This window comes from Caloenas nicobarica, chromosome 1 (assembly GCF_036013445.1).
Source record: "Caloenas nicobarica isolate bCalNic1 chromosome 1, bCalNic1.hap1, whole genome shotgun sequence".
In the NCBI taxonomy this organism is placed as follows: Eukaryota; Metazoa; Chordata; class Aves; order Columbiformes; family Columbidae; genus Caloenas; species Caloenas nicobarica.
In genome coordinates this window covers 17537028-17557512 of record NC_088245.1, presented here as the reverse complement: position 1 = coordinate 17557512, position 20485 = coordinate 17537028, and the positions used below count along the sequence as shown (strand labels likewise).

General features: G+C 34.3%; 1 protein-coding gene across 3 annotated transcripts in view; it reads right to left on the bottom strand.

The window, feature by feature from the left end:
- TBC1D22A (TBC1 domain family member 22A) overlaps positions 1-20485 on the bottom strand; it is a 164505-nt gene that overhangs the window by 108267 nt on the left and 35753 nt on the right. For all 3 annotated transcript variants that reach the window (XM_065657979.1, XM_065657988.1, XM_065657994.1), the window contains exon 8: positions 16894-17008. In XM_065657979.1, the coding sequence (XP_065514051.1) occupies positions 16894-17008 (115 nt within the window). The remainder of the gene's footprint in view (positions 1-16893; positions 17009-20485) is intronic.

Sequence of the window (20485 nt, the reverse complement as noted above, 5' to 3'; positions counted from 1 at the left end):
TTGAAAAATAGGGAAGTTCTCAGCTCATGTTGTAAATTGAAACAAAAGATATCGGTTCCCCCTGGGCAGCAGACAACTGAGATTACAGCTCAACAATTCAGATATGATAAAGATGAAAAATAACTTTAATACTTCAACAATTCTACGACCAAAATAGGGTAGGAAAGAGAACTAAGTAAACCAGGTGGCACCAACAGGTCTTTGAACCACAGAACTTGTATGATGTTAAACACAAGACTGGCAAACTCTTACACAGGTGGGAAATCTGGCCAATAAATTCAGCTTACATTTAGAAAAAAAGGTACAAGCCACATCTTTGAGTATGACACTACTGTGAAACAGGAGTCTTCAAAGCACATGACAGCTCTTCTTAAAAATGTATTTTAGCAACAACGAAGAACACGACACTCAGCACAAATTCTTCTCAGAGTAATCACTTCAATAGGTTTGCTGCTGTCATCCAAAACAGATTGCCAGGGTGAGGCAGTGCATGTGATACCAAATTACGGGACTAGTAATTACCATCAAATATGCACAATGAGCACAGGATGCTGATGAGCATTTTCTTAGGATGCCTGATAAGGGAGTTTCCTGAGAAATCCAAAAGGTGCTTGGAGAATAGAAAATGGAAGATTAAAGTTGAACATGTCTCCCAAACCACATTTTTTAATTATCTAGTTTGTGCTTATCATTTAATTTTTTTAAAGCATCAAGCATAGGCATGTGCATACACACAAACAAGCAGTGCGCAAAGAGCAAGAATGAGGTAAGAATAAACCACAGGGGGGTCCAATAAGTCTAAAGCAAGCCTCAGGAACACAGGTCTGGCCTGGGTTAAGGTCTGGGATTGATAACAGGGCTATTTTAGAGACAGTCACTCTAGCACCATATTTTTTTTAAATGGAGGAGCCTTCAAAAATGAATCTATAAATGAATGTAGATTAGAAATTATTTATTGGACAGGGAAAAAAAGGCTGCATTAAAGGCAAAAATGTATTTAAAAGGTTAAAAAACCCAGTCTGTATATCTACAATGGTGAATTTTAAAAGCACTGAAAAGTAATACTTCTCACCTCAAACTACCAAAAAAAAAATTGTCTTGCATGTAATCACTTAATATTAAAAAGTAGGCAAAGAGAACTCATTTGAACAATCCCATAAACAGTAATATGTTTAATATACATTACATGGATAAGTTAACCTGGCAAAAGCTTCAACTTTAACTTCGATAAATATAAAAGAAAAAATATCCAAGAAATTGTACATAAATAAACAAATTGTAAAAAAAACCACAAAAAAAAACAAAGAAAAAAAACAACAAAAACACACACAGAAGTTTAATTTTTTCAGTGATGAAAAACTGCAAAATTCACCACTGTCAAGTAAGCTTAGGAACCATTTACATATGACAGTAACTATATAAGCATAAAATCATCCACTCATGAAGAAATTTTTATTTTAACCTATTGTTGTCATTGAACTGAATAACTAAATAAATTGTCAAAGAAAAATGGATGGCAGGGGAAAGAACTGTTCTTCAGGGACATCATACAAACAAGCCTATGATCATGGCAGTTTGATGCAAATCCAAACTACGCAATATTGGCCAAATTTCTTAACCAAAATGACATGCTTCCTTATTTTGTAACCTCCCGTGTCATTCAGAGCTAATAAGAAAGAAATGCACCTTACAGACTTCTTGTCCTATTTACAAAAGAACATAAGTACCATCCATTATTTGCACTTTTGGCTTGAATTGCATATATTGAATTAAAAGAAGCATTTTTGAGGAGAATGGACTGTGACTGCACAGGCAAAACTACTTATATTGCTCAACTGTTGAGAGGAGTCCTTTACTATCTTAATCTGCTGTGATATACAATTTCTCAATGAAACAGCTATATATGCATCCATGGCAAAAAAAGCTACAAGGCTTGCTTTATTCATAAGATTGTCATATTTTCACATAGGGTATTTATAATTAAGATAAAGAAACAATCCTATCGCATGGTAGAACCTCTCAGAAAAAAAATCTTCTCCATCTGCTCAAAAATAGGACTATGGTTTCTTTATTTTTCTTCCCTTATGTTACTGTAAGAAAGGTAGTGTGTTTAAATTGCAGTTGTACCGTAACAAAGTAAACTCTTTTTGTCATAATAAACTAAAGACAGAACATGCAAATCAGTTCAAAAATGTCTTTGATGACAATACAACTCATAAGTCAATACATTTTTTAAAAGTATTGTTTTTTATTAAAACTAATGTGTAATAAAAGCATTAAACATTTTCAATTTCTACAAAATAAGGCAATTAAAATATACAGAAGAAAAATTGTTTTGCAAAAAAACCTGCACATTTCTTCTTTTTTTTTGGTTATTGTGCTTAAGTACTTAACTTTTTACTTCTGCTTTATAATTAGTTTTCCATAGCTTAAAGTTGAAATTTAAAAATTCAGATTTCCAAATTAAAAACAAGTAAAAAAAAAATCCCATATTGATGAATTACTTTATGACTACTATGATTAAAAAAAGGTTTGCATTTACGCTACAAGCAAATCCTATACAAATTTGAGTTTCAGCATACAAACCTCTGACAACTGTATCTGAATTGGTTTGAAATCTGTAACTAACCACATATCTCCCTGAAAATAAGACAAAAAAAGCTGTTTACAACTATTTTTAAAGTGCTGATACACCTAAGTTGAAAACCTTCTCTCAGAGCTTGAGATGCTACTGATCTATACAACAGTATTTGAATGTTAGGTTCCTGACATTTGTACAGCATGTTATCATTACTAAAGTAATTCTTGCTCTTTTAGCTTTTTCTTCCTGTGAGTTACTTCCTAATAAACACACATAGTCGTGATATTTGGATGCCAAAAGCCATTAAAAGTAATTTCCCAGTCTGCTGGAAAGCATGCTCGAGAAGATTTAGATCTGAAAGTACAACTACCTCTGTGCTGCTTCACTATAGAAAGATGAACATTCATTATAACTGTATGGAAACCATGGGGAGAGTAAAACGAATGCACACACCAGAACTAAATATGCAGTTCCCGTTGGAATACTTGTCTCTCCCCTAGTTACATTAATTGTAATTAAGTTTTGCCTTCTTCACAGTTCTTTCATTTTTACACCTGCAGAATCTTTCTGTTTCTCTTCAATTTCATTTTACTGTTCCTACCATTATTCAAGATCTTGTTTTCCATTTATTCCCATGATCCAAGATCTCCAGGTTGTAGTTTCAAATAAAACACCTTTCACTAATCTCTCAAGACTTCCTCACAGTGCAAGTCTATTAGCTTCTTAATTGCCTTCAAAACTGAGACAATATAAACCACAAAAGGTATATCAAACTTAAAAGAAATGTATTATTTTTAAGGTAACATTCATATTATCAAACTCGTTTAATTTTTTAAATTACGAGAGTGTGCTTTAAGCATCATGTCTTCTTTAGATAGATGCATTTAAAAAATTAGAAATACACATACAAATGCAAAACAAACTTTTAAAATAGATAATTAAAATCCACAATTAAAATCACATTTATATGCTTAAACATACCAATCTATGTACTACAATAGGACTTTTGGTAGCAGATTTTTTTGCATACACGGGGAATAAAAATCTTTTTTCCTCAAGTACTCTTTAGCATACCTCAGAGAGAAGAAAAAAAACAACACAACAACAAACAGAAGAGCTAGAAGTCAATACTTGAATAATATAAACAAACTGTGACTTAACAGACAAATCTGAGAGCTGAAGACCTGAAATACTTAGAAATCAACAGAAAAGACTAGTTCTGACTTATTTATTCTGACTACCACCAGCAAATTTTTGAGCTTGTTTTTTCTTATGAAAATGTAAAATAATGTTTAAGATAGAGTACAGTTGGACCCATAATTGAGGCCAGAAAAAAAAAAATCCATATTAAGCCTCTAAACTACCCAAGGTATTTAAAGCAGAACACAAGTTTGGGTTGGATCTTAAAGATCACCTAATTCCAACTCCCCTGCAATGACCAGGGTCACCTTCCACTAGAGCAGGTTGCTCAAAGCCCTGTCCAACCTGGCCTTGAACACTGCCAGGGACGGGGCATCCACAGCTGCTCTGGGCAGCCTGTTCCACAGTACCACCAGCCTGACAGGAAACATTGCTTTAAAAAAAAAAAAAATCAGATAGAAAATAGAGTGACTGTTATGGCCTCACAGTCTTTCTTGGAGAGAACAGAAATGCCTGGTACTAGTAAAATGATGTGGAATAAACTTTCAGGAAGAACAGAGACAGCAGAGAATCTGCAGTCTAAGAAGCAATTCTGCTCTACCAGTCAGCAGAAATAGAGGTCAAAGTAGTATAATTAAGTTACCTCAGCATATTTATAACTCATGTGTTTAAACACAATATAAAATTAAATTAATGACACTTAAAAGTCTTGAAGACTTCCTCTAGTAAAACACAGAAGGCTGCACACTGAGTAACTCAACCTGGATGAATGTCTCAGTGTGTTTAAACCATAGAGTCGGGAAAGCAGCAAAGCACGCTGTGTAGGATGAACATCTATCTTGTCACGCGAACTGATTTATTAGGGAGAAGAACACAAGACAAGTTTACAGACACAAAAGTTGCTTTCATGGTCTACAAAGAGATATTACCATATTACAGAAAGATTAATTTTGTTATAAACTTTTGATTAGTCCCATTTGACTTCAGAAATTTCTTATTAATTTAGAGATTTGTTCCATACATCTCTTATAGCAAAATTTCAAAAGAATTCCTCTGATTCTGTCCATAAGAGAGGGTCTGGAACATTTCTTCAAAGGAAACATCTAAGGAAAGAACCCACAAGGCTCCCCTGCTTCAGGGTGCCATATCGGAGCTTCCCTTCACACCCCTGTCAGACTTTCTGATTCTCTGATCGGCTTCCTGACACCGATACGATTGAAGAAATTTTTATTACTAACTTTCAAGTCCCTACCTTGCTGTTCCTCTAAAGAGAAAAACCACGATAGTAATCCGAAACTTCCTGGGCTTATAAATTCCTTTCTATTTTCACATTTTGATTCTGCTTTTCAAAAAAGCCTTCACACCACAGCTTTATTATGAAAAACAAATGGAGGTGGGGCCATACATAGTAATGTAACTACACACCACACAACCCAAAACCTCAAACCCCACCTGCAGATACCCCCAGCCACAATAATTCACAGAACAGAAGAACAGATAACAGGAAGATGTTAAATTTAAGGGAATAGAATCCAGTTATTTTTGCGCTAAGAGAAGTAAGACATTTTTGTACCATAACAAGATATTATGTTAGGAAGAGTAGGAAGATGATGGTAATTCTATGCCTATGGACATAAATGATTCAAAAAAATGAAATGGTAATTGCCATTTTTTCAGTTACTATCTTATGCCAACAAAGAAAAAGATCAAATATTTTCATTTAATTCTCTATTTAACAAGAAAGCCAGTTACATACAGCAGCATTTTTAAGATAAAAACAATGAATTCAAGCAGTGGTACCTGTAAGTAATTACTTCCAGCCAACAGAAATTGTTAAGTCTGATAAATCCTCCATCTGACACTTATTTTAATCTTTGAGCTAGTGTTTGCTTCTTCAAGAGTTGCTCTTACAGCTTTTATCCATAGCCAATCTTTCTTCATCTCTTCAGATACTTTTTTCTAAAGCTTGTCACCAGAACACGTATCAAAAATACAGAGACTGTTGCTTACTACACTTCCAATGAAGATACTGCAGTATGATAATTAGATATATCACTGCTTTGAAATACTTATTTAGGTAGGTTAAAGTGACAGCTTTGGGACTCAGAGCACACCAACTTAGTACATTGATGCTACTCTGAAAAGGGAAGAGCATTTTCTAATATGACAAGTCTGAACCACTCAGATATTTTCTTCTTAATTACATGAAAGTCCTTTCCTTTTATTCAAAGTCATGCAAAATAATGCTGACATTCAGAAAAGAGAAAAAAAAAAAAAGGGGTGGGAAGTTTGGGGATTACAGATCTTTATTCTCTCTTCTCCCAAAGAAAGGAAAAGCTACATATTAGTATAGCATCGTTTTCCTGTGAAGGTATATTCACAAGAAATCATTTACCTGGTTAAATCTGAAGTACCCAAGTAACCTCAAGCATGCTCTTAGTACAAATCTACTACTTACAATTTTGTCTAACTTTTCTGTTCCTGGTACTACCATATTTAATTTGACTCTGAACAACAAAAGTTATGAATAGCTTTCAAAATAGGTGAAAGTATATTTCCTTTTATACGTCTTTATTTATAAAAATTGGCTCAAATTGAACCAGATAAATCAGGGAGATTACAATGAAGAACTGGTTTTAGACAAATATATTCTTTTAGTTTGTTTTAGGACACTGCAAAATTAGCATAATACCAAGGAATAGAGCAAATACTTTCCAAAGTAAAACGAAAAACAACTTCAGCAAATATGTACCTCTCTTATTTATCAAATAAAAGCTCATGAGAAAAAATTTAAACCAAACTGTCATCTTGAATTATATTTTGATAATTTGTCCACAAAAGTATCTTGAATATATAACAGTTCAGAACTATAAAACTCAGAGAAAACATTACCTGAAAAATTTTTTGATTAGTCAAAAGGTACCATGAATATCTAGATCGCAAATAGTAATGTTATAAAATGATGCAATAATTCTATTAAGATTTAGTAGAGTCTACTTTACACTTTGAAAACAGAAAGCAAACTGTTTCAAATTAGATGCAAACAGTGATAGTAGAGACAGAATAAATACAACAGAGAAGTTCATCTAAAAGTAAAAGTGAAGTATTATTACTTTATTTTCCAACAGGTTCTGGGTTTTGAGGTTTTCCTTCTCTGTGTTACAGGACTTAAAACACACTTGGTGCTTTGGCTTTGTGAGCTGAATCCTGACATCCCTGACTCTACTAACATATAAAATTGCAAATATTTTAAGTTTCATATCAACACATAACAGACTCCCTGTTAACGATTTTCTTCCCCCACAGGCATCTTTCACATATAATTTACGTACTGTTTTGGTTTTGTTCTTCCATTCAGTATTAACACGCAAGAATCTATGCTTTAGTTATGTATTGTCCTTTCACTGAGGACTATTTAAAAGCCTAAAAACATCTGAAAGTCTAATAGACCTAAAGTTTCAGGGTTTGGGTTTTTTTCTTTCCTTTTCTTTAAAAAAAACCTGAACTCATAAGACTCTACATGCAATTAATACCATTACTCAAAATATTAATTTTCTCTCAGAAAACTAAAAATAACAGGCAATTAAGCTGTTAGATATACTAACTAGGATAATCTTAATATCTCTTTTTCACTTCTGACAGCAATTGCTAACAGCAGCCAGAGAAATCTCACTTTAATTAGACATCTTCCACTTCAAACAGATAGAAACCTTTTGAAAAGTATCCACAGAAATGTTTTAGTTAAAATAAGTTATTTTTCTCTAGCAGATAGTGAAGCTGAGGATACATCCTACTTTCTCTGCTAACACACATTTATGAGCTAAATGCTCAGCACTATCACTACTATACTTCTGTAATGAAATTAAAGACAACATTTTATCACAGCCCACACTTTATTCAAACATGCAATATGTGCCAGTTCATGAGAATAAGAACTTCCATTTTGCAATTTGTGTGGTTATGCAAATGGATTTTCAACAACTTAATTTTGTTTCAATGTGAGTCATGATGATGTTATTTTCTCCAACCCATCAATACAATACAAATTTTGTTACAAAGATCTATGGAACTACTTTTAAAAACATTCCAAGTACAGAAAACATGACAGAAGTAACATTAAAAACACACATGATAAGCAAAGAAAGGCAACATAGCCTAAAAAAGTGTAGATTTTTTTTTTTAATAACTTAGCCTTGAAGTTGAAACTGGTAACTAGAAAACTTATATTCACAGTGCTTGGTTACCACAATTATTGATAAAAACTTGTTCAGTCAGTCTCGAATCTTTCTCCGAGAAGTCTATTGGCTGCAACCATGCATCCAGCATTTCAGATGAAGTTATAACTACCTCGTAAATTTGACAGCATATTGAAAAGAGTGAAATCAAAACTGAAACACAGAGGTAGTGAAGGACTGATTTTGTAAAACAGTACTATTATAAGAAGACAATATTAGAAAGTAAAAATACTAGAAAAGGAAATTACCATACCCTACTTCTGTCTGTTGAGATGCTTTTATAAGTGCTCTCTAACTTGCAAAGTGAAAAAAAGGTGGAATTCACAAAGACTTATCACAAGTGTGCAGTTTAATAACACAGCTAAAGCAGTCTAAGAGCTACCTGGTATTAGACTTGGATCTTACTACTCCCTCCTTAACACATTCCTCTCCCCACACCAGAACTGACATTCATCTCTGATCCCCAAGGTCAGAGCTGAAAATTAAATTTTTCATTTTATTATGGCACTAATTTCCTGCCAGTTTAGCTGAACTGATCCACTGTGCCAGAGAAAAGCCAATGCTGTCCAAAGAGAGAGGACAGGAACGTGTATTTGGGGTTGGGAATGCAAAGCAAAGCCAACCATGTTGACAGCAGCAAGCCCTGGTTCAGCTGTGTGATCCAAGCACATGGCAAGCAAAACCTTTTCTGTCCAACTAAAATGGATTTGGAAATACTCAATATGCAGCTCCACTGTTAAGTTTAAAGAGCAGTGAAATGAAGGCAGGACAGGCAGAGTACACTGACCTCTGCAAACAGCAAATAGGATCTGAAAGAAGAAAAATTTTATAGCATACAGTAATCCAGCTCCCACAGTTCTAAGCCTTTGCTGGGAATCAAATACATTAACAACTAAAATATATGCAGCAATATACTATCACCCAATTACACCAAATAGTTACTCGTAGATCTGTGCTCAGCTGCTCATTATTAACACCTTCTGAAGGTTACTTCACTCCAAGAAATGCCAGTAGCACTAATTGGGTTGGTACAATTAGCTAAAAATCCGCTAATTAAATAAGTAAATCACCTCATTTTGACCAAAGCAGGGTAAGAGAGAGCTTATGCAGACAAATTCACTCATATGTTTGATACCGAATGCCATCACTGACTTCCAGTAGTTTAAGCAACTAGGGAAAAACAGCAGGCAAACCTGCTGTCGTTGGCAAACCACACACAAAGTGCATACCTGGGTAAAGCTCAACTATATTCATTAGGGCTTTGACTATTATAACTACATTTCCTTAATTGAAATAGTTCTATAACTCTAAGCCGGAACAAAGTACTCACTACAGAATTAGCCAAACTGAAACTCAAAAATTAATATTTCAGCAAGTCATTCTGAAAGATAAAGACGACATTTGTCCAGGTTAATAATTAAAATAAAGATGCAAACACACACACAAAAAAAATCAAAATATTAAAAGTAATTTATAGTTCACCGGCCCCCATTAATCAATTCTCCTCCATTTCACAAGTCCTGCAGACATTTGCCCTCCTTCATGCTCTCTCATTGCCTAACCCTTCATAAACTAAGCATGAGATGTCCTCTTAATACTCTGCATGTTTTCCTTACAGTTCTGTTTGCAATGCCTCCAAATATACTACTTTATTAACCAAACCTAGACACAGGAGTACGCTATGGCACGCACTGCTAGCTGACAAATGATTCAAACAATCCACTGCTAGTTATTCTCACATGGATTCTCCTTCTTGATTGAAGTGGATAGAAGGATGTAAAACACTAAGATTTCTTTGCCCAATTAGGCCTGAAAAACTACATTACATGTTAATAAAGAAAAGTGCTCAGACTGTGAATGGTTCATTTTTCTTAAGTGAGACATATATAAAAGCAAATGAACAATTCAAAAATACAGTCTAGTCAAATGCTTCAAAAGAGTGCTAAGGGGTTTTTTAAAGCACTAAAATTTAGATCTGTATTTTTCTCTCCTTTGATACAATGTAATTTACCACGAACTTTGTCATTTTTATCAATACAACAATTAAAAAATATTTAAATTGGAAAAAGAAAAAACACCTTCTGAATTCCAGAGGGACAAGCATATATTTTAAAGTGATTACAAATTCTCAGAATACACCACTTCTTCACAAAGATCACCTACACCAGGGCTATAAACAGAGTCTAAAAATTTCAGTGACTTAAAAATAGGGCAATTAGTACTTTCCATGTGAAAAGAATGTTTGACTTCCAACTCAGGAATCTGATAGGTGGTATAAAACAATAGATGTAAGGAGGAAATGAGACCTATAAGGAGGTCTTAGGGAGCTCCTAAATAAAGTAGAACAAGGCAAACCATAAAAAACAAACAGGATAAAATTATTTAGCTCCACAGAGTCTATTTACTAACGAGTTAGGAAACACCTTGATAGACTCTCTTTCAGCACCTATCATTTCCAGCTGCTTTCCCACTGTCAGAATCAGCATCGTCACCCGGCACACAAGGCTGGTACAGAAGCACTGAGTCCTCAGCACCGTGGACAGGCACAAGACAGGTCTCCATTTACTTGTGGACCTTCTTCACTTTTTCCATGGTCTAAAGCAGGAATCAACGTGTAAAACCAAATTAAAACACTCACCACAGTCCTCCCTCTCCTCAGCTACTCTGCACAACTGTCAAAATACTTTCACTGGACAATACATTGGCACATCAAAAGGGTGAGTGTGGGGGAACATATTTCTAGAAAATGAAAAAGTGAAGAGTGGTTATTTCACAGCAAGGTGAGATAATTCTGAACAATTGCTGCATTATGATATAGTTTTACATATATGTACGTATATACTAAGTGTTTCATAGTATGAGAAAGCAAAGAGTGCTTTAAAGAGAATCGATGGGTAAGTCAAAAGTTTCAGATCACTAAGCAGTTCATCTCTGCAGAACTTTCACAGACAAATGCATTTGATACCTTATGGACTTATGTAGAAGATGGAATTGGGTCTTCAGTATTTTCAACACTCTAATTCAAAAGTCTTTTGTTTAAGCTTTCTTCATTTCTTGCCCACCCAAATCACGCAGATAATGTTCCAGTTCTCAAAGAATATTTAATGAACTATTGTTCATGTTTATGAGAATTTCGGTTAACTGCACCGATGTCATGAGTATTACTGTAAAACATCATGGAAATTATGAAGCAGCAGCACTGAAATATACCTTTGTATGTGGAAACTACATTACTGGTGATTTGTATTGAGGAGAGAAAATTTATTGTCATCAAATGGAACTTGTGGCATTGAATTTTTATGTGACAAAAGACTGATTTAAATTATTTTCAATATTTTTTCATGCAATTTTTACAGTGGTTTTAAAAAAAATGAGCAAATATTTTCTTCATACTTTTACAACTTGCAAGAAAATGTTAAAGTGTCAGTTATGCTTTATGTCAGTGCTTTTATGTGGATTTGATTCGTAGAAGTTTCATAAATCATTTCAAATAAATGTGTAACTAAAAACATTAATACAGTGTTGTTCAAAAAATGTATTTATTTGAACAAAAAAACATTAAAACACTACTTTTTTTTTTACAAAGTATAATGCTAAAATTATCAGAAAAGTTCAAAAGCATACAATCGCAAATAAAACCTTCGTATCTCTCTAACTGAAGAAATTCCTCACATGGCAAGCTACCCTGGGAGATTTTCCAGTATTTCTTTCCTGGTAAACGAGAAGACAACAGGGATGATTCTATCAGTCTCCAACCACATGAAGGGCCTGGGAAGCAGAGAAGCATCCAGTCCATCTAGTTATAGCTCCTTGTTCAACTTCCATTTTATCAAAACAATTCGTCATTCCCTCAGTTTCACTCAGTATCTTCTAAGTAGAAGAACTACAAATATGTTAAATCTTTTCGACTTTATCTCCTGAAAACCCCAATGCACGAGCCCTATTCCTAATTTTCCAAGGACTCCAATTGAATTGGTAGAACTGAATAAGAAAGGTCTACGTATTTGATAGCAGGAGTAATCTCAAGACTTCACCTTGGTCTTGTAAAGGAAATAATACATGCTAAACAAAATTTTAGCTTCTAACCCTGGAAGTATTGGAAAAGCCTTCAAGCAGCTCTCTGGAGTCAGTGGGTTAATACTCTATGCTCTCTGGCTTATGCTTCATCATTCTGAAATTCAGTTTTAATGAATTTCACAAATTCAGAAAACAAACCTACTTATTGTATATAAACTACAATTCTTTCTGAAAAAGAAACCTCTACTAAATTGATAACTTTTTCATCTTTTATAAATAGTGACGAATTACCTCAGATACAGCCATGACACAATGCTCTGAAACATTACTCCAGTTATACTACGGAAATAATTTTAGATACAGCATTCAACAAACCACAGAGAAAAAAAAACAAACAAACAAAAAAATAGCCTCAAATAGTTTTAGATCAAATTTGCAGAAGATATACTGAAAAGGAAGAAAAGAAGGCTATAACCAGTGTGAAATCTCATCTTAAGGAAAAGGAGACTTCCTGTGACATGAGAGGGAATGGAAAGAAAGGGAAGCAAGGGAGCTACAGACAGACTGGCTTTTCCAAGACCAAAAACCTTTATGTTGTCACAGGAACACTGGTCTGGGACTTAATCTCAACCCAATCCCATTAAGATTTGAGCATGGAATAACTATTCCTTGAAGTCTTGGCAGTATTGATTTATAAAAACAACAGGTAACAGAAGTTGTGTTTAACGCCTTCTACAAAAAAGATTTAAGATCGCAAGAAAAACACTTACAAGGGTAAGACCCCTCTTTCCGAAGTTTACAGTTCATGAGTTCTTGTAAGCACCCTCAAATTGTCTCCAGCTCCTCTACTGCAAGGTTGCAGACAATATCTCAATCACCATCCCCATCTTGAGCAGCTTCATTTTTCTTGACATTCTTTATCCAACATAAGATGAAGTGCTACGACAGTGCTAGTTTTCTGCCCTTGACTAACTATTAATTTCCTCTTGATCCAACACTGCCAGGGGTGATCCCACTTGGCAATGGCCTGACATGCAGCTTTATTGTGATGGTGCTTCTCTTGAGCTTTCATCTCTATGGATGGTGAATAAATCCAAGTCCTCTCTGTAGTTCTAAATATACACATAAGGCCTGGTGAATTACTGAAATGCAGATGCAGAGAAGCGTAGCCGACTCCATTAACAAGAAACCATAAGAAAGTGTGCAGCACAACTTAATATTTGGAAATTATGTAGATCAACGAGAACTCAGAGCAACAGGAAGGTGTATAAAGAGAGTAATGTGTGCAGCAACTTGACATAGGACTAGCAATCCAGTGCAAAATATTCTTGTCCATATAAAAATCAGCAAACAGTAAGCAGTCATGTTGTGTATCTTAACACCAAAAATGCTTCTGGAATTTCATCTACATGGACAAGATTAATTTCTACATAAATATCCTAAAAGGATACAGAGTCTTCAGGAAAACTGTCCACAAGGAATTAGGCATTTGTTTTAAAAACACATTATAACAGTGCTATGTCATGTGGGAGGTTACATGTAAGCACAAAATATTTCTCTTGTACACTAGCATTTGAAATTCCAAAGAAGCTGTTATATTATGGCAGAATAAGATTACAGACATCTAGCATTTTTCACGGAGAAAAAAAAAAGTTCATATTGACCTACACAATCACCTTGTATGAGAAACCCAAGGTTTAAATTCTTCCTCCTCCTAATTTAGACCAGAAATCCTAATCTGAGTCTACTGTATTCGAGCAGGGGCCAGCACCTACCCCCTCCAAAATTTTCTTTAATTGCGGTTGTGCCTTTCCTGGCTTGGTTTGACAACAAAGTTTTATCTTGCTGAAAATGTTACAGTATTCTGGTTTTATTTCAGAGTAGAGAACTAATGAGACATTACCAAATTACGCTTTCATCGTACTTACACTGCTGAAAAGTTTAAAAGAATGCTCTCGACATTTAACATATTCAATTCCTACATTTAGTCACTCAACCTATTCTAATTGTGTGAATCTATGCGCTGAAATGAGGTACCTCTGTCCATACTAAACCATCAAAACATCTATGACTTTGGAACTTGGAAAAGACCCACAAACCTACTTTTTGGCATTCAGATTTGAATGAAATAAATGTTACCGGGCAAAGTAAATTATCACTTCTTCAGATGTCATTTGTATCTTCTAAAGTTCTTTAACAACACTTTTCCAAAAGGTTTTTAGATGTCTTTAGCAGAGCACAAAGACTCCCACTGCTACAATAAACATGTCACACACTTGTTACGCAAAATCAAGGATTAAGGGCTCTCTCAGTTGTCATAAGGCTAAAATAAACATGGCTTTCTGTGGCAGATGTAGTCAACCTCCCATCAAAATATTTGACAAAACTGCAACTGTGTGTAATCACTATCAGGATATACTGTCAGATGACCTAATCAGCACAGATTATTAATGGTACTGCTAATGATAATTTATTATTACTCTTTAATAAACCTTTCAAACCTCTTTTATTATAGAACCTAAAATAAAAGGCATTATCACATTCAACGGCACGAATCAGGACGCGACTCAGAACCGCAACACAAAGATTTCAAATAAATTGAGAAAAATACAAAAATCGGTAGTTAAAAGAAAACAATAGACAAAGCAACTTAAGGTACAAGCCAACATTCACTTAAAATCATCGAAAGAAATAAGATCTGGAGTAAAAATCCAAGGTAAATACAGAGTATTAGTAGAGTAAATATTAAATACACTAATAGCTTAATCATTTTTGCTAGGAAACTTCTGCAATTCTGCATTTATTTCTACCTAAATTGCTTAAGCACAATTCATAGTCCAAGTTTCGAATCTTTCCATAATTTTATTATAGATCTCAGGATTTCTGAGGTACTTCATAAATTTAATATCCCTATTTCAAGTTTAAGTAAAATGCATACTCTTGTTCATTCTAACTTGAACACATCACCCAGTGTAACTTCAATTTATTAGACAGACTCAAAAAAAAAAATCTATTTAAAGACAAATCTTAAGGTTTTTATATGTCACTGGGGGAGGTAATTGCTGTTAGCACTTAGCCAGGACCATTACTATATATTGAAGAAAATACCTTCATTTCAGTATTTATCTTAATATTTAGACATTGGCTTTTAAATGAGTTTCTAAAATACAGATTTTTGAAATTCATATATTTTCAGTTGCAAAATATCTTTTACGGTTGTTAGTTTTTTATTGTCTTTCTTCACTAGACACCTACTGGAACACTTAGCTCTCCAATACAAAAAATACTGACAAACACATTAATGATCACCAGGGTCCCTAAATGTAAGTTGGTGGTAAAGACAAACTTATTTACCATATTAATTAAATGGTCTATTTAACGTGGAATATCAATTCTCTAATCACATCTCACTTGAACTTCTTATTTCAATTAACAACCCTAAAGTCTACTAGAGACCCTACTGTTCTAGGATCATTAAGAAGATTTTCATTATCTGTCAAATGAGGGAGTAAAAGGCAGAAAGTGCAAGTACTCTCAGGAGTAGGCCTCTACCCTATTTAAGAGATGATTAGGGAGAAAGCAGCAGTTCTCATTAGTTGCTTGGCAATGAAATGTCCCCCTCTGAAACAAGAAATGAACAAAGCAACAGAGGTGTTGCCATGCAAATGAGTAAATGGGTAGTCTATCATCTACTCAAGGATAATCTGTCCTTCACTACATCTAGTCAGTCTGGATTAAGACACCAACGGGTGTCTTGCATAGAGAAGGGAGGAAGAATCCACTATATACAACAGCTGCACTGAAGTAGCCAGACAACATGATACTTAAGTTCACATATAAGCATTGTGTATTTTCATTGTATGTGTGTTTGACAAACAGAAATACAAGGAAAACAGTTTTCATTCAAGACAGATTAACACTGCCATTTTTACTATTTAACTTTACCTTTTATATCCATAGTTATACTCAAATTATTAACGAATTATTGTTAATGATAAGCCATACTCTTAATGTTTAAGACTTAAATACTAATATATAAATTAAATATAGGAAATATATTGTAGTAAGAGACAAGCATTTAACTAATAGAGTTTGCCAAGTAAAAGCGTTCAAAAAGTATATTCACATATAAGGCCGTAAACACAACAAAAACACAGCTGTTCATGCTACTATTGTTAGTAGTGCTGTGAGCCCCAGGAAAGCAGAGCTCTTAATCAGAGAAACTTGATTACTGCTGACTTAATTTTCAGTCCCTAATTCAAGGTTGCCATTCTTTCAGCCACAGATCCAGTTCAATAGGTTCCCTCTAATTTTCCCACAACTCATTTAAAAGTTTTCCTTGTTGGATGCATTTTAGTTTTTTCTCTTGTTTTGGTGTGGGTTTTTTTTGGTTGTTGCTGGTTGGGTTAAGTTGGGTTTGTTTGCTTTTTTTTTTTTTTTTTAACAACTGCTCATTTTATATGTACGATTTAAAGTTTTCATTAAAAAAGGTGAATTAGAAGGGAAAAAGAAAGGGAGACTACAACCACCTATGAAGAAAAGAGCATCAGAAGTGGTAAACACTTATCTAGAAATCAAGGTGAAAGCAAATGCTAGATTGTATTTCTTTCCTCTGCTTTCAGCTCAGACAAACAGGAATGCTGTCTGCAACTCCTACAGAAGGTTTTGTTTGGTTGCTTTTTGTTGGTGAGGGAGGTTGTTTAGAATAAAAATCTGAAAGATTCCTTAATTCCATTGGCTACTTACAGTCTGAATGCTTCTCAGCATATATTTAAATAGAACTATATAGATTTATAACTACGAAATTCATGTATCAAATCATGCTTTGATTAGCTAATCCAAGTTGTTATTCAGATTAAAATCATGATGCTGTTCCAAAACCAGTACCAATCCATAATGCAGTATTAAGACAAATCTTACCTATATATTCACAAACGAAGACTACAAAAAAAGGAGTAACAAGATCATTTATGCCCTGAACATATCCACTGGCTGGATGACGTATTGCCCAGATAAACAAAATTCTTTCAAAGATCTGAAAAAGAGTTAAAGAAATTATCAGATAATTTATCAAATGAGGAACACATTTTAAACAAGACACTTGAAAACTATACAAGGATAAATTTAATACCAGAGTTACTAGAATAAAAATATGCATATGAAAGCATGAATGAACACTGGTATTCATAATTAAGTTCCAGTGCTAAGTAAGCTTCTCACTTCTTCAAAAAGAGGTATTTTCAGGGTATTAACAACATTAAAACCAAGCTGGTATATAATGCACTTACAGTCTTTACAGCAAAGTAGCACATATTCACTGGATCTTTTCCAATAATACAAAATTCCTTTCCTCAAGAGACCAAAATATTAAATCACCTTCCCATGATTTTCCACCTCTTTTTAAGAAGTGTTTTATCAATATAGTATTCTATTTATTCCTAAATAACAGAAAGTAGTACTTCAAATAGCTTAGATTTTTTTAATAAGGTGCCCATAAAAAGACATTCCATAATAGTTAAGCTTGCCTAATGCTGCAGTGTGGGGGTTTAGACTTCAGAAGCATGTATACTGGTTAACAAAAAATCCGAAAAAAATGAATCAGGAAATGTAGAAATAAGGCAGCTGCCTGCTGTATCACACAACCTCACCCTCTCAACTCTGTAAGTTGCATCTTGCTTAGAATCTGCAAAAGCTCCTAGGGCCACAAACTATCTGATCATGGAAAGGACAGGAAAATCACCAAATTTATCTCTGACACAATTTATGTCTGTGAAAAGTGGTATTCCCCTTAATTATCTGCTTCTGAACATGCTACATGTCTTTAAAATGCTGTAAATAACCAGCAGAGTGAAAGCTGCTGTATGCTTTGCCCAAATGACAGGTATAATTTTCTGAAGCAAAAGAACATTTGTTCTTTCCCTGGAAGGTCTGTCCAAGAATCCAGAATGCAGAGGCAGGTAAGTGGAACAGAGGCAGAAGAGCTCAAATCAAAGGACTATGTCGCTCTTAAGAGCAGACCTCAATACTATAATAATACGAAAAGAGAGACTTTGTAAGGACCCAAGGAGATCACAGAGTTTGCTACAACCCCAGAAGTCAATGAATGCTCAGGCTTCAAGAAAGCCCTGAAAGGATGCAATGGGAAGTGGAAGTTTAGTTTATGAAGCCTGTATTATTTTTATTCAATCTCACTTCAGGTTTTTGCTAGATGAAGAAATTCACTATTCTAATTCCAGTTTAAATAAAATCTTTAGATCAAAAGCCCTCATACAGTCATTTTCAAGTAAGGAAAGGTCAAAGCATATGTAATTCGCATCCAGGTACTTCAGAGTCCCATCACAGGCTTCCACATGAGCTGCCTAAAGCTGAAACACATTTGTACATTCTGCTTTAAAAATGAGTCCCAAACATCAACATCCACCCTTCTCCCACGGGCTTCTTTCGAGAATCAGCTTTCCTTAATCTCCAGGATTTATGTTTCCCTGGCATGCTGGAAATCCACACAACAAGAGACTGTCAACAATAAATATGAAAAGCTTTGGTGGGCACTGAAACACAAGCCTTAATTTGGCTCATGTCTGATCCATTACAGCTACAATTAAGATTCAGGTTTTGCTCAGTATTATTTCAGTTTAGAGGCAAAGATTAGGCAGGAAGGAAGATATTCAATTTAGCAAATTCTCCATAAAACCCTCTTGTTTTTATTAGCCAAGATGCTTATTGTTTATCTATAAATTCTTCTTGGTGCTAGTCCTGTCACCTCATGTGTTATAATATGTGTTTAATATGCACCCCATATTAAACTGAAAAAACCACCAACCTCTGCCCATCCAGCAACAGTCAGCAGGGTTTCATCATCAACAACTGGATAAAGACCTTAAGTTCTATCATTTACAGCTTACTTTTAGATTTTACAAAATTATACCTTTATGAAATTACAGTTGTTTGTCATATTTTTCCTATTATTGGAAAACTGCAAACCTATCTAGGCTAGGCAATACACAGCTGTCCTTCCTGCTTCTGTCCATTGCCATTTCTAGTTTTAGTAACATTAGTTCTTCAGTATCATCAGTTATCATTTCTGTGTTTAGCTTCGAATAAAGGACATGCTTAACATACTGCAAATATAAACAGCTTTCTTGAAAACAAATATCAGATAAAGGTGACCAGAAAAACCTATTTAAATAGTAATTGCCAAATGGAGAACACTGTTATGCACTAGGCTAAACAAAAACCTCCTGGTGTGATGGGGTTACAAAATATGCACAGTGAGAAAACAAAATAATCAGTAATTCAGTATGTAACTGCTATCAAAATACCCACTGTAAAAACTATAAAAATAGCTTTTTCTATCAAGGAACGTCTCAAGCCAAATAATCTCAAAAATTGTACCGCCCACCTTCCCTTTCCTCAGAACTTGATAATGTCCATAGTTTGAATTGCAAATTGAGATGCCAATGGAGTTCAGAGAATTTTAAAAATCCAGGTACAAAAACTAAGATGTAGAGGTGGGTTGCAGTTGGGTTTTTTGTTTGGGTGTTGGGTTTTTTTTAATATTATTGAGCCAGAAGTATCACTCAGTGATTGGCACATCAGATTTAATATCCCCAAAAGCATCTAATCAGAAGTTCAAATACACACTGAAATAGTGCTTTCAATTTCCTATCCATTTTCATAAAATTTCGTTTACTGTTCTGAATTGAAAAAAAATGAGCACTGAATACCTGAAAGGCAGACTGATTTAAGTTTCTATAGAGCATTCATCACTGTGTTCAAATAGGACTCATTAAAAAGGTCACTTTCCCAAAAGGTTTCCTTCTTGATTTTCAAACCAGCAACAGAAACTGGAATTACTTTTCTACTTTGAACCACTAAATTTCATGAGATGTCATTACCAATCAATTATTCTCCTTTGAATTCAAATTTCATTCATGCTAACAGTAAGAACTATATTCATATAAAGAGAAGAATCCATTAGCTTAAATGTAGATTCTCAATTTCTTGTGATTTAGCCACCTCAGAGGAACTTCAAAACCCCCAAAGCTTTAATCATGAAAGCTTTTGAGAATTTGTTTTTTGTTCCTCTAAGTAGGGAGGAAAAAAAAAAAAAAGAGTGGGGAAAAACTTATAAACTATTTTTAAATCGTGTTGTTCTCTTGAAATTACTTCTCCCATATAATGCAAGCTTAGATGGGAAATACACAGCCATGTACTATCCATTTCAACAAAACTCAGTTAAAAATAAAGTAGAAATTGTTAATAAGTTACAGACTACTCCACATCATCTAATCAAAATTTATTAAACCTACATTTACAGTCATTAGTCTTTAAGATGAACTTGACTCCAGCTCCTCTTTCCTCCTCTTTGAGGGCCACTATTTATTTATTCCCAGTTCTTTAAGTCTTCACTCCAACTTTTCTTCCTCCCTCCTCAACTCTATAACACTCTCAAAAAAATAAACACTTTAAATTGATTTTTAAAAGGAACATACAATGAGCTATGTCCACGCAT